The 15,673-nt window shown below is 34.5% G+C and overlaps 2 protein-coding genes across 2 annotated transcripts; one reads left to right on the top strand and one right to left on the bottom strand.

Moving 5' to 3' along the window:
* Positions 1 to 1,646: 1,646 nt before the first annotated feature.
* LOC133335112 (uncharacterized) lies at positions 1,647 to 4,130 on the top strand. Its single transcript, XM_061543418.1, has 3 exons — positions 1,647 to 1,869; positions 1,927 to 2,536; positions 3,355 to 4,130. The coding sequence occupies exons 1-3, from the start codon at positions 1,651 to 1,653 to the stop codon at positions 4,128 to 4,130; spliced, it is 1,605 nt and encodes a 534-aa protein (XP_061399402.1). The 5' UTR covers positions 1,647 to 1,650.
* A 1,519-nt stretch (positions 4,131 to 5,649) lies between these two features.
* LOC133335111 (dehydrodolichyl diphosphate synthase complex subunit nus1) lies at positions 5,650 to 7,214 on the bottom strand. The gene is made up of 2 exons (XM_061543417.1): positions 6,612 to 7,214; positions 5,650 to 6,012 (listed from the first exon to the last, which is right to left on the bottom strand). Exons 1-2 carry the CDS (start codon positions 7,212 to 7,214, stop codon positions 5,674 to 5,676), a joined length of 942 nt encoding a protein of 313 aa, XP_061399401.1. The 3' UTR covers positions 5,650 to 5,673.
* Positions 7,215 to 15,673: the final 8,459 nt, after the last annotated feature.

Below are 15,673 nucleotides of genomic sequence, written 5' to 3'. Positions count from 1 at the left end.
TTTGGAACCAAGGAAGCACAAGTTTCCGCAGTATATATGGAGCATATTTTATTCAAGATACTTCAAAGCGAAAGTACCCATAAGACGTAGCTGGTTTTATCTAGAGGTTTTGATCCGTCCGTAAATACCCTTGTGAAGTCTTCGAGTTTTGTTTTATTGTGTCATTGTATAAGTCAATAATCAGTTGAAGGCGATCGATTTTTACGGATGTCAAGGTATGTAATTTTAAGAATTGATATGTGGGATTGAAGTGGATTTTCATATTGAATGGATCGGAAAAGTTTTATCAAATTATATCTTGTTTGTTTTTTATGATAAAGTTGGAAAAGAGTAGGTCTGGTTTGAAATTGCAAATTCTTACAAGGAAAAATTTACTTGTACCATCAGCTGATATTTGATCATCAGCTGATATTTGTTCTCAAGCAAATTGCTTGTTTTGTGAATTTTGTATCATTAAGCATTAAAATGGATGAAGAAAACGAAAGCATTTATAACAAGTGAAAAAGCGTTAAACTGACAGGTATATAGGGAACATACCAAAAAGTGTACCTATACAGACATTTCTACAAACCGGTTATGGTCCTACATATTGGTTCTAGACCCCAAGTTTCTTTGTACCAAATTTGTTTCAAAAAATTTTGATTTCATCCACATTTTGCCCATCTTATTATTTCTAACGAAATTAGTGCAGCGAATTCTGTTGAAAAACGCGCTCAAGAACCCCCAAAATACCGAAATTTGGGGGTACCCTTATATGAGGGCTATGCGAAAAAATGGACCTATATTTATAATATTTTTGTGGAGAGGTTTGGTACCTACTAAGAACTCAAAATATTAAATTACAGCCAATTCGGTGAAAAAATACGATCAAAACCCCCACAATACTGGCAATTAGGAGGTACCGTTATATGGGGGCTAACAGAAAAAGTGGACATACATTTATAATTTTTTGTGGAGACATTTAGTACCCAATAAGAACTCAATGTACCAAATTTCAGCGTATTCGGTTGAAAAACGCGCTCTAAAATCCCAAAATACCGAAAATTGGGGGTACCCTTATATGGGAGCTATCCGAAAAAATGGACCTATACTTACTTTTTTGTGGAGCGATTTGAAACCTATTACGAACTCAAAATACTAAATTATAGCCAATTTTGTGCAAAAATACGATCAAAAACCACAAAATACAGAAAATTAGCACCCTATCACAATTCCTTCAGAAGATAGCGTGATTACAACAGACGGACGGACATGGCTAGATCGTCTTAGAATTTTACCCTGATCAAGAATATATATACTTTATAGGATCGGAAACGAATATTTCGATGAGTTACAAACGGAATGACAAAATTAATATGCCCTCCATACTATGATGGAGGGTATAAAAATTGAGTAATGTAAGAGAAAATGGCGAACAATTATTTTAGGTTCCAAATCCAAACAAAAAACTTCATTCAACATTAATTTATTTCCAAATAAATTAAAAAATTCGTATTTCCTCTCTGCAAATTTTAACTGAGTAAATGTCACTGGGAAAGCAAACGAACATATTTTTTTCAATATTCATGCAACAAACAAATTTATACATGACACTGGGATATTCAAATTCTTGAATTTCAAAAATATATTTCTTATTTATATTTTTATAGCATGGGAGATATTCGTGGTACGCTACAGTCCCTGATCTATTCATACAATCAATTGGATAATAAATTGGAAAGACATGAACATCGAGAGCGAGCCTTGGGAGAATTATTGAAAAAGGGCATGATGCAGTTACAGAAGGGACAAAACAATTTACAACCACTTAATGGTATATTTTCACGTTTGGATGAGAGGGTTAGCCAAATAGAAACTTTATTAATAGCGGTAAGTGAAAGAAATTTGATATTCGAATATAACATTAATATTCAATTCCTTTGACAGCAAGAAGAAAAATACAATATACAAACGGAAAAAATGAGTGAAGCATTGCAGCGCATATTCAAATGGATGCAAGATAATGATGAATGCTATAAACGTCCACCGGTAATGCCGGTTGCTGTGACACCAGCACCACCAGTCGCCCCCAAGCCAGAACCATCCCTGGCCCCAGCCTTTGTTAAGGCACAAGAAGAATTCAATAAGAAAATGACAACTGACATGGAGAAATTATCATCGAATGTTGCCAAACTTTTAGATCTTTCGCAGAATGTTATGGAACAAACCGAAGTGGTATTCAAGAGCAGTCCCGCCACACAAGATATGCTTTCGAAAATTGAAGATCATTTGGTTAGCTATAGTGTTGCGACACCAGCACCACCGCCACCACCACCTGCTCAAATTATTGTTCAAGCACCAAATAATACAGAATTTGAAAATAAAATTTTCAATATGTTAGAGGGTGTCCACACGGGTTTAACGGAACTCAAGGAAATGCCTAAATCTGCGGAAGGACTTACAGCCGGCGATCGGGAATTCATACACACATTGAACAATGAAACTCTCACTGTTTTGGAAAATATCAAAGCCACAACTTTGGGAGTAAGCGATAAAGGTAAGTAAAATTATTGGAAAATGGAAAAATGAATTAATGGGACTTTGCAAAATAGAGTTAAATTTGGTGACGTATACTTACACTAATCGTCGAATTTTGTAAAATCAACATCGTGGCCAATTTATAGCACCTTCGCTTGAAACCTCCAAAATGTTGAGTTAAAAATAAGCATACAACCATTTATAATATTCAAAATCGTCATAGAATAAGTATTGTGTAGATATTTTTCATAAAAAAATAGTTAATACTTATATTTTTGGCATGGGATAATTATAGAATGTAGTATCATGCAGTCATATGCCAATCGACGTTCATAGAATTTTATGGAATTTATTTTTCAAATTATTTAAAATTGATAGATGAATTCCAAATTAAAAAGGGTTGCCATCGTCAAATTCTGAAATGATACTACATTCTGTAATTATAACGGCATTTACATTAGAACTTTTTGCCGGGTTAATTATGCATATATACAATGGAATACAATTTTTAACGGAGTCAGCTGCCTTAAAATTTATTAGCAAAAATTTCACACAAAATGTCATCACATTCTCCCACTCCCTGTAATGCAGAATAAAATTTTTTTCGCCAAAGCGGATTTTTTCTCTTTCCAAATTTATTCAGAATAAATTCATAATTTTGTAGAATATAAAAATATCGCATGCTACATAACCTCATAACAAAATCATTGTTTTATGTCATCTTAACACTCTAGATTTGAAAATACTATAGCATACTTTTAGGCGTCAGTTTATTGCAATAATGTAATCGAAAAAAACTAACATTATCCAATTTTTCTCTCTTTTTTCTCATTTCAGTAATAACAAAAACAACGGAAAACATACAACAAGCTCAAGATCACATCGATGCCAATATCAATCAAGTACAAATGAAAGTATTAGACTCATCCGCCCTGCTGCAGCAATTCTACAACGAAATGAATCGCAGCTTTACCAAATTCAATGAAGGTCTAGAAATTGTCGATAAATTTAATAACATCCTCATGACCAATTCCGAATATGTATTAGATACACAGCGCAAGGTGGAATTTGGTACTGTACAAATAATACAAAAAATCACCGATCATTTGGAAAAACAACGTGACGCGATCTTTGAGGCGTTCAAAGAACGTTTCGATAATGTTGATGAACTGATGATCAGCAATCAATTGGAAACAATGCAAAATTTCTCCGCCCTCATTGAATCGGAAATAACACAGGTATGGCATCAAATCTCCATAATGCATGAGGAAATTATGGATACCAAGGATATTCTGAAGACAATTGATGCACGCAATGAAGCGTCAGTGAACAGTACCTATAGCAGTGTTAATGCCATGGGCATCAAAGTGGAAGATGTTAAGTCGCGTATGCTCGATATGGATTCCAATTTGAATTATCTGCTGGGTAAACTTTCAATTATCTCACAAGAATTTATCAATATTAAACAAGGTTTGGGTGAGTCACTGGAAGATTTGCGCAAAACATTTGATGCCATCCAGGGTAAATTGCCCGAAATAACAGGGGTCAATTCGAATTTGGCTAAATATGAGACGGAATTGAAATTGCTACCAAAACGTAATATATTAAATTAAAATAAATTGATAAATGTTTACTTAATTTTATAATGAAACGAAATGAGATTTAATAGGAAGAAGAAAAAAAACACCCAACAAATAAATGTAATTAAAACAAATACGATATACTTATGTAGTCTATAACGAAGAAGAAACAAGAAAATATAATAATGATTAATTAGTTAATAGATTCTCGCCAGCAATATTTACTACTTACCAATGTCGCTTTTAATATACGTATATATGTATGTATGTATTTAAATGTACTCATGCCATGTTAAATGTGAATGAATATAAATAAATAAAAAAAACAATTTTAATAAACATTTTAAAATTTTTAATATTGCTTTTAGTGTAGGTATTCATTCAGCCTTATTCGGGATATCAATTCACAGTGAATTTGTTCGTTCTTCCCTTTAACGTTATTCTGAACCAGAACTCTCAGTGAATTTTTTCGCATTTTCACTTTTCCCCTTATTCTGAATCAAGTTCGAAAACGAAAAATTCCGCTTTGGGGGAAAATTAGTTATTCTGGATTACGGGAAGTGGGTGAATGTGATGACATTTTGGGCGAAAAATTTCGCCTATAAATTTAAAGGGAGCTGACTACAAAAATGTAAGTATTAAATATTTTTATGGGAAATATCTACTTATTCTACACACATATTTTCGTCCGATTTAATGCACGAAATGTGGCATAGCGTACTAAATTAAGTCTAGAAATCAGTTCAGATTTAGATAAATGTAAATGGTGCTCCAAAATCCCTAAATATCTTTCGATTTGCACGAAATTTCGTATAGCGTACTAAATTAAGACTAGAATGATATGGGTTAAGTTTCGTGAATATCGGTTCAGATTTAGATATAGCTCCCATATATATTTTCGTCCGATTTATGGTAAATGGCGAACCAAAGTCCCTGTATATCTTTCGATATGCACGAAATTTGGTATAGAGCACTGAATTAAGTCTAGAATGATGTGTGTTAAGTTTCCAGAATATCGTTTTTATCTTAATAAACATTCTTTATTATTGTTATTATTACATATGTACATAAGTTAATTCTTATTTTAAACTCTTGTTATTTTTTTAAATGGTAGAGTACATCAAATATAATTCCATTCATCTTCATCTTGTTTTATTTTACTTGGATGAGCTTATTTTTAAACGCAGTTCTTTTAACACAACATTGCTTACTTACTTTCAAAAATGTTTTTTGGATTTTTTTTTTCAATTATTTTAAATTGGCTAGAAATGTTAAATTTTGTTTTTCTTTAAGTAAACAAAATATTCAACTTAACAAAAGTTATTGACTAACAATTAACTCACAAATGCCAACTTATTGGTAAATATGTATAAATGTATGTAGAACCAAAACAAAGGGGAAAAATTATTACTTAAAAATAAATAGAAAATAACCTGGTGTGTTGTGTATTTAAATGTGGTGTATTAATTACAATGCTTATTACACATATATTTTATGGTGTAACTAAAAAAACAAACAATTAAATAATAAAACTCCAGCTTATAGCTAAAATTAAATGTTTCTAGTATGTAGGAAACTATTTACCCCATCTTTGTTCGCATCTTGAATATTTATAGAGTATTGTGGCAAATGATTCAACATTAAAATATTTACCACTTGGATAACGTTGAAATTCAGTGAACCTGGTATGCCATGGCAATGTTCCAAAGGTACACAGTGTTTCACTAAATACTATACTCAGTTCGGGCTCACTTACGTTCTGCAAATGTTGTTTAATTTCTGTATCAATGTATTCGGTAAGTTGCGCTCTATGTTGTAATAGTTGTTGTATTTCATTTGTATGCCGTTGGCGGAATAGAGTACGACATACATCTGATATCAGGGAATGGTTGTCGTTTGATTGGATTTGGTAAATCTGTAATGAAAATGCAGAATTCTTTTGTGTTAAATGCATGTTGGCAAATAGAACCAGTTAAACTACTAACTTGGTAATTATCATATACAAAATATAAACTAATAAACCTGATAACAACTAGACTAACAAAATAAGTAAAACATATCAAGTATTGGTTCAAACATGCTTTCAACTACACGCAGTTTAAAGGTTGTTTTCTTGTTTGTCTTCTTCTCAAACAAAACAAAAACTACTGATAAACAAGTCTCCAACAACAACAAGGTACGTTATTCAATTGATGTTTTTTTTAACAGAAGTAATTGTTATACCCTGCAGTTTTACATGTGAATTCCCTTTTCCAAAAAGAATGTTATTTTTTCTTAGAGAGAAACAGGCTTATTCGCAGAAAATATTCAACATAGAACCATGTTTTGGCATAGTTCACATATTTGCCTATTTAAGGTATTTTGAATGTATCCCTAATATGTATGTAAATTGGCCTTTCGATTTCTCTAGAAATATAAACCCCTTCTGGTATTAATTTTTTTCTGTAATTTTAATAATTAACAATTTTTCCAACTCTTCAGATATTAATTCACATTTCTTATTTTCCTACTTACCATTAGTGACGACGAGGACTGTTCATGTTTGGTGCCATTACTTCCCGTAGATACATGGCCGTTAGTAGTCAGCTTGGAACATCCGTTTGCGGTGGGTAAACAACCATTTGAATGATTATTAACACCATTCGTCGATTCATTTTTAGCCAAATACCAAATCGTATGTTGATCATCCAAATTTTTACTTTTCCAACCATCGGGACATTTTATTTTACACAAATTTATTGCTTTCGCATTGCTGAGCTCAGACGACTTTGTTGTTACCATTGAACGGGTATCATAAAAGCTAACACATTCTATATTCATATAGAGAGCATAGGTGAACAAACGTGTCAGCAGCTCCTCATTCACTTCGCCCTGGACTTCGGGTCCAATTATTAAATTAAGATGTTTGGGAATTTTACTCAGCTGCCGTTTACATTGTTTTAAGAAATCATGTTCCTTTTGTTGTCGTCTTGTTTGTGTTTGACACAGATCATATGACCATAAAGCAAACGCAATAATTCGTAAGCGCAACCACAGACAAACTTCATAGAGTGAACATAGAAAGTGCAGAATTTGCCACAGGCAACGATATATTCGCTTCACCAAACTGTTGTCCATTATTGATTTGAATGACTTAATAATTTTCGGAGGGGGAATGATGACAGTTCTAATAACAAATTACATGTTCCATGGAAATCTTATCTTGAGACAGTGTTTTTCCTTATCTTTAGCCCCCTCTCTGTACGTTGTCTGCTGTCGTTAACCTAATTGGGGGAAATTATGAATTACTTTATGGTTCTGTTGGGCGTAAAATCAACTTACTGCTTAAGGAATCGCCTACAAATATCGCTTAATTAATTCTATTGTAAAATAATAAAAGTTTTTTTCATTATAAATTTAAATTTCGCAGAGAAATCATTATATTGGCCGGTGAGAAGGTATTGACAACAAGTAATGACAGCTGAGAAACACGTCAGTTTGTGACAGCTGATACAATATTCCTTGGTTCTCTCATTCTCTAGCTTTCTTGATGATGGCAATGCCATGGCAATGAGAAAAATGTTAACGCAAATTACTGTAAAGTGATAACAGTGAAAATCAAATCACTGAAAACGATAACAGGACTACACTTCTAAATTGTGGTAAAAAACTTTGCTGTTTAGACTGGTACATGATCCAATAAACAGGCCGTGTCACAAGAAATCGTTATCGACAATTTTGGATTAAAACCTTCAAGCTGTCAAATTTTTGTTTACGCTTTCACACAATTAAGTCAAAATTGAAAGCATTTTGACAGCTTGTGTGAAATCATTTGGCCTTATCCAACGAACTTTTTATTGGGCCATGGACTAGTATAAATATGTTATAAAAGTGCGTTTAGTTTTACGAAATCCACTCGCTGTCGAATGTCAATTCCATAGCGTATACGTCAAATATAATCCATTGGATTTGTGAACGTGATTAAGGTGAAGTGTACGAATGGAATTGGCATTTGAAATCGAGTGGATTTAGTTGTCTAAACGAGGTCTAAATTTGCTATTATTTGTTAACGTATATTCGAACAATATTTGTTGGTTAATATTTTTATAATTCTAATAAGAATTGCTCTCCATCAGGTGAAAAATTATTATAATTTTTAAATAAATTTTAATTTTTTTGTAAATTTAAAATTGTATTTGCTTTAATTTATTTAAATTGTAAGGTTAACAAACGTATACGTCAAAAGAAATCTATATGAATATTTTAAGTAGTTCTCAACTTTTCTAGTAGTTCTCAACTTTTTTTATAACATACTAATTTAAATTATCATATTTTATTCTATGTTGTTTACTACTATATATTGAATATGTGATATTAATATACTTAATTGAGTAGTTAGTTACTTGCCAATTTTAAAAGTTTTGCTACTTTTTACTGAAAACCCGTTCCTGAACCCACAAAACTGGTAAAACATTGAATCAAATTTAAGAGAGCACAAAACAAAATGGCTGTCTCTTTGTACATATATTTTTTTTTTTTTTTTTTTTTGATTTTGAAGTATTGTCATATAATTTTGACACAATTTTTTTTACAATGTTTTCTCAATGTGGCTTCCTCAATCAAATTAAAATACATATTTTGTGTATGTGTGTGTATTGTTTTGAATACAATGTCAAATAAATTGAAAAAATAAAATAATTACTTTGTTATGGATGAAACAAAAATTTTATGGTATTCCCTACTGAATTTTGGAAAGAAATCATAACCTTTCAAATAAACACAAACACTTGTTGCGTATATTTATTTTATTTTTGGCAGAAGAGCCCACACGTGACTAGTTGCATTTTTGTTATTCACCCTACCTTGTATTATTGTACCATGGTAGTAGTCAATAAAAAACAAGGCAAATGACTCCCATGTAAACATGTGATCAGTTAATAAAATCAACGCCGACGTTTATCGACATTTTGCAAAAACCATTTGACGCCGTTATCAGACAACACATCGACTTCATTCTCTCATTCACATCAGTTTATTGCTCATATTTGTCGTTCGTGCAGTTGCATTTTATCTATCGATCCAAATAAATTCAAAGATTGTAAATTTAATATCTATATTTAATTGAGAAGACCGGTGAGTTTTTATTTTTGTTTTCTTTGTTAATATACCACAAATAATTCATAAAATATTGAAAAAAAACGGTGCAGTGAAAAGATTGAAATGGAGAAAAATGAAAAGAATCTGAAAATAGATTGGTGGGGGCAAGCAAATACATGGAAGAAGAAATGAAAAGCCGGCTATATTTTTGATATGTGTGCGTTGTATATAGATGCTCGGCGGGGGTAGGTGGGCTGTGTTTACGGGGAAGGTAACATGATTTGCAATGAAATGAAATTATTAATGGGTGGTGGCTGGTGATTTTGATTTGTTTTGCACAATTCAAAATGACAAACATTTTTAGATATTACCCCAAAACCGACGACGATATCACATCAAAAAGATAATAATATAGGGAAATGTTCTATTAATTTCCAAACCAATGAACCATCCATCCAACCAACCGGCTGTGTATCTATTGTGACAAAATTGGTATAATTTGCAAAAACAAAAAAAGTGATGATGATGATGGGAAAAACGAAGAAAAAAAAGGAAATGAAAAGAAAAATGTTACCAACGTAGGCGTTGTTGCTTTGGTAGATGAAAATTGAAAATTTATGTTGAATCCGTCGTAGCTTTGTCGTTGGCCGGTTTTCTCTCTCCCCCCATTGTCATGTTAATATGCTGATTTTGTTGTTGTGCTGTGTACCATATATACAACACAGATACTACGTAAATACACATAGCATACGGAGGTGGGTACTATGTATTTTTGTGTATATGGGCCAGCTGTTATTGTGCTTCTTTTCTTGAGAATAGAAAAAAATAATGTACTTGTACCATGTCATCGTTGTGGTTGTTTTTCTTGTTGTGGTATTATTTGCAAGGTACATATAACACTGTTTTTTTTGCCATGTCCGCCGCTCTCCACATTATTTATGTCTTCAGAGTTGGCCCTTAGATTTCTCCTGGCGTTCGTTCGTTCGCACACACACGAAACATAAACACGTCTATCTTTTCTGTGGTGGCTGGCTATGCTGTTGTTCTTGGGTAATGATCGTTGTGGATGCAGTGGTTTTCTAGTTCAATGTCGATAATGATGATGCTCTCTGAAAATAATAATGATGATGATTATGATGTTTGTTGTTGTTGTTGATGATGACTAGGTTTTACAAGGGGTGATGATGTGAAGATATAGTTGTTGCTTGGTGCTTATTGTTTGTTTATATATTGCTATGCTGGTGTTTTTTGCTTTATTTCATATTCACTGAACCAACCTTCTGTGACTCATAACATTTTGAGTTGAGTTGTTGTTTTATTTTAATAATCATTTATTTTTTAAACATTGAATTGAGATAACAACTTCTTTTTATTAAGACATAATATGAAAATGATGTACGTTTATTTTGCCTTTTTGAGGTTTCTGTACGATTTTCCATAGTTTTGAGCGGATGTTTGACGTCTGATTTTGGTTACAAACCCGGAAGAACAATGAAAAATTAACCTAGCTACAGCTGTGTTCATTAAATTAGTTGTTGTAGCAACTGTCTACATGTTTGTTGTACTTTCTATTATTCCGGTTCGGCCTCCAGGTTTAGAAAGGTTGCAATCTGCATCGCCAGCGTTCCAAGAGATTCTGTGGTCGTTCTTCTGCTGCTATAGGTTGGTGGGTGGACTCCATGTACTGCATTCACATAGTATTGGTCACTGCTTCCGTGTGAATGTCGGTAATTCCTGCTCGATAAACCTGATGATCTAGGCGGTCTCTTTTATACCGTTGGACCCCTCTCTCTAGATCATGTAGGTCTCTCCATACATGCCTGGGTGGAGGAATCCTATCTATAAGATGATGGCATGGATGATTCCTGCGATGAACCACACTGGCGCCGCATAACTTACCACCGAACGACCTATTGCTTTGTAGGAGGTCAACAAGGTCTCTTTATCAGCACCCCAAGAGCTGCCGGCAAGCGAATTGAGGACCTTGTTCCTGCTTCTCATCTTATCGCAAATAGTGGAATTTCAGAAAGGTAGAGGTTAAACAGTTCCGGAGATATGACCCCACCTTGGCGAACTCCCTGTTTCACTGTACGGGTTTTAGACTTCTTGTTTCTGAATTCCACATATGACACATGTAATTGATTATCCAACGTAGGTTGGTCTTCTCCATGTCTTCGAGACACCAAGACTGTCCTGTTCGACGGCCTGTCCTGATTAATGTGTTAAAAAATGCTATGGTTCCCTTTGCTGAAGAAAATATACCGCTTGTTTGGGTGCTTCAGCTTGACAATAATATCCAAATATACACCAAAACATGACTTACAAAGCTATAGGTCGGTTTGTGGCAAGCTATGCGGTTCCAGTGTGGTCTGCGAACACTAGTGATACACAATGGGGAAGTATTCATACATGTCAGAACGCCATCCTGAGGACGGCGACAGGTGCCTCCTCATGTCACTAGTGGACCATCTTCAGGACCTTCGTCTCCTCCCTTACGTCAGCCTAGCAATATGTTTCGTTGCAGTACCTACTCGGGTGCTTCAGGGACAATCTTCCCAACCATCATATGGTGGATAAGACTCCCTCACCCAGGCGTGTCAGGAAGGATCTGCATGATCTAGAGAGTGAGTGGTTCAACGTTACAAAAGGGAGCCTCTAGATCAAGTTGCCTATCGAGCAGGTCTGAATAGCAGTCATACTGATGCAATAACCGCAGCGCTGAACGGATACAGATTGAATTCCGTCCTCGGAGCTCACCCACCACATATAGCCGCTGAAGAACGTCCGCTGCCCAGACAAACCAGAGTCGTTTTGGGCCAATTACGTTCAGGATAGTGTAGTCGTTTTGGGCACGGATTGATGACCAGGTGCAGAATGTCTGCCCAGCATGTGGTACGGGCCCTCATACCACACTGCACTTATTCTTATTCTTACTCCTGAAGATCTGTGGTTGCCGCCAGTGGAAGCAGCTGCATTTCTTAACTTGGAGACAGAACCAGATTGAATTTAAACAGGAAAACTATATTCATATAAACTGCTACAACAACAACAATGATTGGGTGCGAAAGTTAAAAAAAAACAAGATTTTATAATGGCCAACACAATCATCAGATCTTTATATATATGTATGAATGTCTTCAAAACCCGGAGCGAAATATTACATCTCTATTGTTTGTCAAATGCATCCGAATTTGTCAAAATATCATATGCGGCAATTCATCCTCAAGCCAAATACAACTTCCCACTGTATTTGTTTATATTTCTTCAGAATATCAAAAGTTGTTTATTCAAAATATTATTTTTTTATTTTATAAAGTCTAGGACCAACTAAAAACCAAATGGATTTAATTCTAGTAGTTTTGTTTATTTCCATCCCCTCGTACAAATTAAAAGATTTAAAATATATTTTGAACCAATCAAAATTAATATTTGTTTCTGCATGCATATTTTAATGATTTCATAATTTTCTATTCTTGGCATAAAATTAAACAAATAAACAAACAAATGAAATGTTTTCCATTTGTTCTATAGTCTGGACTGGATAACGGACACGATTGATTTGCACTTTTCTCTAGTTGGTTGCCATGATCTTATAATGAACAAAACCAAACAAAAAATAATCAAAAACACTTACTTCCTCAACCATACTTTAGAAAACCGTATTCATGGTATTTTAAACAAAAAACATTTCTATGGTTCTGTGAAAAGCTTTTTTTTTTGGTTGGACATTGGCTGTTGTTGGCTTATCTATTTGTTTGCAAAATGTGTGCAGATGTTGGAAACGTTGGAAATAGAGAACCAAAAGAAAAAAAAAACAAAGTTTCACTCCAATTGCAAAATGTTGTTATGCTTAAGGATTGCTTCTTCTTCTTCATAACACAATTCATTCACTTAACAAGATATTTAATTTACTAATGATTAAATGCACATTTAAACACAACAGGGGCAGCAGCAGGTAATGGTGATCGGCCGAAGCAACCAAACCATTTGCTCTGTTGCCAAGAAAAAGTTGATACAATTTCAGTCAGTGGCTCATTTATGAATTGCATGTGCCCGCCGCGTCTTCTATATTTCAACTTTTTTTATTTGGTTTGTTTTTGGTTTGGTTTTCCACCACCTCAACAAGTTGCCATATTAAATGACACACTCTTACCCAATATAGGTAGTTATTTTATTTTTTGTACATTTATAGAAAATACACGAGAGATAGTAAAATTGTCATTGCAGCGGTCAATGCTATCGATTAATTATTTAATAAATACCATATAGAAACAAAAATAAGTTTTTTTATAGATGATATGTTCTCATTTTTTTCAAACTAATTTTTATTTTACTTCTAGTGGAGAAAGTAATTTCTGTTTTAGAAAAAAAGTGAGAAAGCTGTTAAATTGAATTTAATCAGAAAAAATATGGTACAAATGTAAGGATTTGTTTACGATTCAAAAATGACAGTTATATTTTCGCCTCTGAATCGAGTAAAGTAGTGGAATCAGCGAAGCCGACTGTCACTGACAAGGGTGCGAAGCTGCCTTCTGATCCGAAGCCTAACCATAAGGGTGATCAACGTGTGGAGGGCTCTGTCTGAAAGCCCAATTCTACGCCATTTTCGAATCTTTGGGTGGATCCACCAGTGGTCGGAATAGGAAGAAGGGCAAGTATGGTAAGGAACCATCGTCTCCTGGTAGAGTAAATGCAGCCCTGCAGAGCAAATCTGTGAAGCGTATTCGCTCATCAGAAGGTCTACAAATTTCAACCATGAAGACGATGACTTCGCGTCTAAACTACTGCTAAAAATGTTGGGGCTGCAAAATCCAACCTTACTACATCGAGTTGGACTATTGTCTATCTCCTTAGCTGCGGTAGCTGCTATAAAACTGCTTGAACAGGAAATCGAGAGATTTCCTCGTGAGAACAGTCGACGGCTTCGGTGCACTCTGGGAAGGAGCCAACCCCTTATCGGAAATCCCAACTAGACGGATCCTCTCAGCCTGGGTTCCCCCACCTTCAGTGGACAAAGAAATCCTGCTGAAAATGTTGGCGCTGCATTTCCTTGAAAGGAGGATGGAGGGATGGTCGCAAGGTTAGAAGTTGTTCTACCAGGGAGGCCTACCTTAGAGAGCGTGAGGGAAAAATTCGGTTCAGGATGGGTTCGGTTTCGACTGAGCACATCCACCGAAACTCAATAAGAGTAGGGAAGCGTCAACTCTGCGTCATTGCAAAGCCGCCGAACTACTATTTTCCTTCACGAACTCTAAAGTGGACATCGCCTTGGTTCAGGAACCATACATTTATAAAAAGTGTGGTTTCTGGACTATGAATGAGCTTTCGCGTGGGGGTTTGAAATCCAGTCTACCAATTGAGGTATCTGTACAACCTCCTATTGGCTACATTAATCTAATCTGAGTTACTGCGAGGTAGTCAGTCCCCAAACCTAGCCTAACCTAAGGATGTTTTTACTTTTTCCTTAAAATCTTGATTTTGTCGTGGAATTTGTGCTATTTTTAAAACATCTGAATCTGTTGTTGTTGGTCTCTAGAACCTTGTATTCTTGTAGCCCTATAATTGTTTACTTTGTTTTCCTTGGTGAACAAATAGTCAAAATAAAATCTGATTGAAAATTGTTGACTTCCACCTACCCTAGTATACCAAAATACATTCATTATGATATTAAATCCACCTCCTTACCCTTGTCATAACAGAATTTCATAATTTCTTTCATAAATGATAATAGTATGTATGAGTATAAAAATTGCAACAACAACACAAATATAAAAAGGTTAATGCCACGCAAAGTTGTATGTTATGTTGGCATTAAAATTCTTCGGTGTCACCTAACAGACACCTATCCCTTTTTTGGGTAAGGAGATAGCCTTTTGGAATTAGGCATGTTTAAGAGGTTATTTATGTTGGTAGCAGATTTGTTGTTGTTGCTGTTTAATGAAGGGGGGTTTGGCTAATTTGTTTGTGTATGTATGATTGTTTTGGCCTTGTATTTGCTGTGTAACCGTTAACCATACACATGGCTGGCTGGCCAGTGGCTATGCAGGAAGAGGGGGTTTGCTCGATAAAAACTTTTGTGCGTATACGGATGATATTTGAATTATTATGGAATTTGGCTTTTCCTGTTTAGAGTCGTCTCTCGTCGACATAAAATACTACACTTGTATATACCTACATACATAAATATACATGCGTAATATTTGTGTGTAGGGGAATGAATGGTGGCGAGCGCCGGACATGTGTTGTATTTTTTTTTGTTTTTGGTGTGGTATGCTAAGCTAGCTGGTGGCTAGCAGCTACTTCATTAATTTCTTTGGCTATTTTTTCCTATGATTTGTCTGCAAAAAATAGCAGTGATAAACATTTTAGTTTTTCCAAAAACAAAAAACGACGAAAAAATCGTACAAAATAATTCGGAAATAATTTTAGTATTTATTTAAACGTGCATGTGAACGGTTTTGCGGTCGCGGATTTTTTTTTCTAAAGCTAATCACAAGAAG

Source organism: Musca vetustissima, unplaced genomic scaffold, assembly GCF_032173495.1.
Source record: "Musca vetustissima isolate MV318-11 ecotype Yass unplaced genomic scaffold, APGP_CSIRO_Mvet_v1 utg14086, whole genome shotgun sequence".
Lineage (NCBI taxonomy): Eukaryota > Metazoa > Arthropoda > Insecta > Diptera > Muscidae > Musca > Musca vetustissima.
This window is presented reverse-complemented; position numbering and strand designations above follow the sequence as displayed.